At 37.9% G+C, this 6,567-nt stretch overlaps 1 protein-coding gene across 1 annotated transcript in view; it reads right to left on the bottom strand.

Moving 5' to 3' along the window:
* Positions 1–2,094: 2,094 nt before the first annotated feature.
* Positions 2,095–6,567, bottom strand: part of si:dkeyp-51f12.2 (uncharacterized protein LOC100151460 homolog) — a 9,351-nt gene continuing 4,878 nt past the window's right edge. Inside the window, exon 2 of the mRNA XM_061887856.1 lies at positions 2,095–4,641. Within this exon, the coding sequence (XP_061743840.1) occupies positions 4,404–4,641 (238 nt within the window). The 3' untranslated portion in view covers positions 2,095–4,403. The remainder of the gene's footprint in view (positions 4,642–6,567) is intronic.

Here is a 6,567-nt window from a genome sequence, read left to right as displayed (position 1 = left end):
TAAACAAGTGAAGACCAAGTCTTTAAAATATTTTCTTGGATTTTCAAATTCTATTTGAGTTTTGTCTCTCTTAGAATTAAAAATGTCAAGCAAAGCGAGACCAGCTTGCTAGTAAATAAATACAATTCAAAAAATAGAGGCAGCTCACTGGTAAGTGCTGCTATTTGAGCTATTTTTTAGAACAGGCCAGCGGGCGACTCATCTGGTCCCTACGGGCTACCTGATGCCCGCGGGCACCGCGTTGGTGACCCCTGGGTTAGAGTGTACGCCCTGAGATGGGTAGGTTGCGAGTTCAAACCCCGGCCGAGTCATACCAAAGACTATAAAAATGGGAGCCATTACCTCCCTGCTTGGCACTCAGCATCAAGGGTTAGAATTGGGGGTTAAATCACCAAAAATTATTCCCGGGCGTGGCCGCCGCTGCTGCTCACTGCCCCCCTCACCTCCTAGGGGGTGATCAAGGGTGATGGGTCAAATGCAGAGAGTAATTTCAGCACATCTAGTGTGTGTGTGACAATCATTGGTACTTTAATTTAGTTACTCAGTATTTGCTTAACTAAAGTGGTTTTATAGGTATAACGCACTATCAAAGGATTTGGACGATATTTTCTAGATTTTTGCAAGATCTTTGGATGACTTTTGCATGACTGCTGTACAATATTTGGATAATATTTGGCATTATAGTTGTACGATATTTGTACAATAAGTCGTTGTGGCCTTTGAGATAGTTGTGATCAAGGGCTATATAAAATAACTTTGGGTGATTGAGTATTTGCTTAACAGTTATATGATATCTGGATGATATTTACAACATATACAGCATACTTGAAATGAGATTTTCTTATTTAAACGGGGATAGCAGGTCCATTCTATGTGTCATACTTGATCATTTCACGATATTGCCATATTTTTGCTGAAAGGATTTAGTAGAGAACATCGACGATAAAGTTTGCAACTTTTGGTCACTTATAAAAAAAGCCTTGCCTGTACCGGAAGTAGCAGACGATGTGCGCGTGACGTCACGGGTTGTGGAGCTCCTCACATCTGAACATTGTTTACAATCATGGCCACCAGCAGCTAGAGCGATTCGGGCTGAGAAAGCGACGATTCCCCCATTAACTTGAGCGAGGATGAAAGATTCGTGGATGAGGAAAGTTAGAGAGAAGGACTAGAAAAAGAAAAAAAAGACAGCGCAGTGGGAGCGATTCCGATGTTATTAGACACATTCTTGTAGTGAGATTATACTGTCGTACCTGAAAATTGGAGGGGTGTGGCCACAGGTGTGGTGACTGCCAGTGTCTGAGGGAAGCCACACAGCTGCCTCTTTGACAAGTGCACGAGGAACGACGCAAGCTCCGCTCATGTCTACGATAAGAGCCAACTTATTACCACAATTTTCTCACCGAAACCTGCCGGTTGACATGTGGTAGGGAACCATGCTCGCTTGACCGCTCTGTTCCATAGTAAAGCTTCACCTTCGGGAATGTAAACAAGGAAACACCGGCTGTGTTTGTGTTGCTAAAGGCAGTTGCAATACACCGCTTCCCACCTACATCTTTCTTCTTTGACGTCTCCAATATTAATTGAACAAATTGCAAAAGATTCAGCAACACAGATGTCCAGAATACTATGTAATTATGCAATTAAAGCAGACAACTTGGATCGGGCTGGAAAAAATATTCCGCTACAATCCGAGACGTCACGCGCACGAGTCATCATACCGCGACGTTTTCAACAGGACACTTCGCAGGAAATTTAAAATTGCAATTTAGTAAACTAAAAAGGCCGTATTGGCATGTGTTGCAATGTTAATATTTCATCATTGATATATAAACTATCAGACTGCGTGGTCGGTAGTAGTGGGTTTCAGTAGGCCTTTAAAGCAATAGTCAGGCAGTATTTGGACTATTTTGGCACTGTCTTTGTACCATGGCTGGATGACTATGACACAGTTTTATGATATTTTGCACATTTCTTGCTCTGCGCAATCGTAATCAATGTTTAAACAACATTAATACTGCGTTTGCACAAGGAACATTGAAGTTTACTGCACAATGTCTGCTGTATTTATTCCCTTTGTTGGAACACATCACGAAGCGTTACATTGAGGCAGGTTGTATACTTGAACTCCATTTATATGAAGTTATATTACATAACTCCATATAATGTGAGTTATATTTCACATAATTCACATTTAGGCATAGAGTTTTTCCCTTTTTTCGCAACTTATGGAAATGCAAAGATAGTTTCTTCATTACTATTTTTAATTCCATCAACATCGATACATAAACACACACACAGGTCAAAATGTGTCACATGATCCTTTTTTTAAGCTGTTTTACTCACAACGATTAATTTTAACCCTTAAAAACATGCATAATATGTCAAAATCAACTGAGTGGATCGCTTGCAATTCTTTAATAACAACTTAGCGCGGGGGGAATATGACGCACGAACGGCATAAAAGCTTACGTTTTCCCAAAGCAGAAACTGCCATTAAATGTTTAATCAATGTTATCATTTTTTTTAAATTAATGATAACAATGGCATTATTTATATAATAGTGATAAAAGCTATTATTGTATTAATATCATTATGTACAGTAGGAAGGGGATTCATATTGAGTATATATATATATATATATATATATATATATATATATACACACACACACACAAAGTTCAAAACCAGTGAAGTTGGCACGTTGTGTAAATGGTGAATAAAAACAGAATACAATTATTTGCAAATCCTTTTCAACTTATATTCAAATAAATAGACTGCAAAGACAAGATATTTAACGTTCAAACTGGTAAACTTTGTTATTTTTTGCAAATATTAGCTCATTTTCAATTTGATGCCGGCAACACGTTCGAAAAAGTTTGCACAAGTGGCAAAAAAGACAGAGAAAGTTGAGGAATGCTCATCAAACACTAATTTGGAACATCCCACAGGTGAACAGGCTAATTGGGAACAGGTGAGTGCCATGATTGGGTGTAAAAGTAGCTTCCGTGAGATGCTCAGTCATTCACAAACAAGGATAAAGCGAGGGTCAACATTTTGTGAATAAATGCGTGAGAAAACTGTCCAACAGTTTAAGAACAATATTTCTCAAGCATTTATTGCAAGGAATTTAGGGATTTCACCATCTACGGTCGGTAATACCATCAAAAGGTTCAGAGAATCTGGAGAAATAACTGCGTGTAAGCAGCAAGGCCGGTGACCTCGGATCCCTCAGGCGGTACTGCGTCAAAAATCGACATCGATGTGTAAAGGATATCACCACACAGGCTCAGGAAGACTTCAGAAAACCACTGTCAGTAACTACAATTGGTCGCTACATTTGTAAGAGCAAGTTAAAACTCTACTATGCAATGTCAAAGCCATTTATCAACAACACCCAGAACCCAGAAACGCCCAGTGTGTTGCTGCCCTTAAATTCCAAGTTAATGATTATTTGCAAAAAAAACAATAACTTTCTCAATGTGAACATAAAATATCTTGTCGTTGCAGTCTATTCAATTAAATATAAGTTGAAAAGGATTTGCAAATCATTGTAAACTGTTTTTATTTACCATTTACACAACGTGCCAACTTCACTGGTTTTGGGTTTTGTACATATTCATTGTGTGTGTGTGTGCGTGTGTGTGTGTGTGTGTGTGTGTGTGTGTGTGTGTGTGTGTGTGTGTGTGTGTGTGTGTGTGTGTGTGTGTGTGTGTGTGTCGTATTTTTTGTACAGCACCTTGTCTTTATTTGCCACTTGCCTGCGTATGAAAAGTGCTACATAAACAAAGTTTGATTGGATATTATTTGATAAAACCCCATTGGTCGCGTTTTACCTGACACATGAAACGTGACAAATTGGGACGTAATCAGAATGTTGAATACCTTAAAATGTGTGGGGTTTTTTTTAGTGGCAATTCCAACTTTGACCCAAGAGTCAGTTGCTACGTAGAGTGGCGCTTTCCGTCATTTTCAGCGGACTGCATTGCAAGATGAGATCGGGCTGTATGAATCCACTCCCTACTGTATATAAAATACTAGTAAAAGTTACACAAAGGCTTGAAATAGCATAATTACAAATTATAAAAAAAATATTAACAAAAATAATAAATACACATGTTTTATTCGAAAATCCAAATCTACAAATAAGTCAAAAAATAGTTATTTTTTGCCCCTAAACCCTAAAGATTGCAGCACTTTTTTCAGAACTGAAAAACTTAACTGGGATGTTTTCTTTTTTTAATCCTGATCAACCTCCCTGGAATACTCAAAAGTCAACTAATGACCTCCGAGACAAAAAAGTGTCTTAGTGCTCTTTGGTCAACATGGTTTAGGTTTGAGTTCCTGCAAATGTATAAGGAGCATGCCGACATGCTTCTTGCGTCCCGCTGGCTTTCTCGCCGTCACACCTCGAAGCTGATCTCTCTGGAGCGTCCAAACAGCGGCTCGGCTGCTAACTGCGTGTCGGAGTAGGCGCGCCTCAGGTGCGTGGAGCTGCACGTGGTTTTGATGGCCACCTCGTAGGGCGGCGGCGGCCCCAGCCAGGGAGCAGGGTGGGGGGGCGGACTGAAACCTCCCGAGTCCATGGGGGGATAGTCGAAGTCCTCGCCTCGGATGCCGTGTCGTTGGCACTCCAGAGTCCTAGACAGGGAGAACACAGAGTCAGGTGGGCCTTTGAAGGGTCTAACACCAAATTCTGGGCCGCCCTAAAACCATCATCACACACTCGGTATGTTTACGTACAGTAAAATACTAAATATTGCATAGCTTTGGTTGAAACTAGGTTTTTAGAACATGAACAAAACGTGTTTAGGTTCTGACTATTTTTATTTGTATTTTATTTTATTTTCATAATATTTATTTATTCATTTGATAGGGAAATCATAATACAAGTACGGAGAAAACAGACACTTTTTTGTACCCCCCCTAAAAAAAGATTTAAAAATTGTTTAAATTTTTTTTTTAAATGAATAAAAAATTTAAATAAATAACAGAAAAATAATAAAAGTAAAATAATAACACCCCCTCCCACATTTTAGTCACAGTGGGTAGCAATGTACTTGCCTTCCTCTTCACCACAAGCAGATAGAGAATCACAGTAACTGATTAAAAGGGGAAAAAAGAGCAAAAATAAAAATCACAAACATACAGAGAAGTGTCACTGAATAAAAACAACAGCAACAGAGAAAAAAAAGAGTTGAGGGTAAGTGAAAAGGTTCATTGCCTACAGAGTGTGTCACATTTATCTTATGGTGTCTTTAATTTAGCTGTGTAACTAATTATGTAGCCCCACATTGGTTTGGTGGACCCCTCGGATTATATTTAATTTTCTCTTAATCTACGAAAAACATTTGAGTTTTTAAAGATGGGATTAACATATCTAGAAATCCCCTAAATAATTAAATAATTTGGGCTAGTTTTAATATATATACATACTGTATATTTTTTCTTTATTTAATTTTTTTTTTACAAAAAACACAAAATTTTATATATAGGGCCATTAAATATATTTCAATAATTATAAAACCTGCCATCATTGACTTAAATGTGTCAATACTTCCTTTAATTTAGAGTGTCATGTAATGTGTAATTAATACATAACTAATATAATTAAGATTTTAATAAAATTAGTGCGTCTCCTGGGAGTTTATTTTAATTTACGGTCCTTGAACGCGCCACAGTTACATTGGGGCAAAAAAGTATTTAGTCAGACACGGATTGTGCAAGTTCTCCCACTTAAAATGATGACAGAGGTCTGTAATTTTCATCATAGGTACACTTCAACTGTGAGAGACAGAATGTGGAAAAAATCCAGGAATTCACATTGTAGGAATTTCAAATAATTTATTTGTAAATTATGTTGGAAAATAAGTATTTGGTCAAACATTCAAAGCTCTCACTGATGGAAGGAGGTTTTGGCTCAAAATCTCACGATACATGGCCCCATTCATTCTTTCCTTAACACGGATCAATCGTCCTGTCCCCTTAGCAGAAAAACAGCCCCAAAGCATGATGTTTCCACCCTCCATGCTTCACAGTAGGTACGGTGTTCTTGGGATGCAACTCAGTATTCTTCTTCCTCCAAACACGACGAGTTGAGTTTGTACCAAAATGGATACATGGATGATACAGCAGAGGATTGGGAGGATGTCATGTGGTCAGATGGAACCAAATGGAACTTTTTGGTATAAACTCAACTCGTCGTGTTTGGAGGAAGAAGAATGCTGATTACAGACCTCTGTCATCATTTTAAGTGGGAGAACTTGCACAATCGGTGGCTGACTAAATACTTTTTTGCCCCACTGTATGTATATATACATGCATATGGTATGTGTATATATATATATATATGTATGTATGTATGTATGTATGTATGTATATATATATAGATATATATATATATATATATATATATATATATATATATATATAGATAGATAGATAGATAGATAGATAGATAGATAGATAGATAGATAGATGGATGGATTGGATTATCCAGAGAATAGTGCTCGATACCGTGGTAGAGCGCAATATGTAGGTGTGGGAAAAATCACAAGACTACTTCAT

This window comes from Nerophis ophidion, linkage group LG26 (assembly GCF_033978795.1).
Source record: "Nerophis ophidion isolate RoL-2023_Sa linkage group LG26, RoL_Noph_v1.0, whole genome shotgun sequence".
Classification (NCBI taxonomy): domain Eukaryota; kingdom Metazoa; phylum Chordata; class Actinopteri; order Syngnathiformes; family Syngnathidae; genus Nerophis; species Nerophis ophidion.
This window is presented reverse-complemented; position numbering and strand designations above follow the sequence as displayed.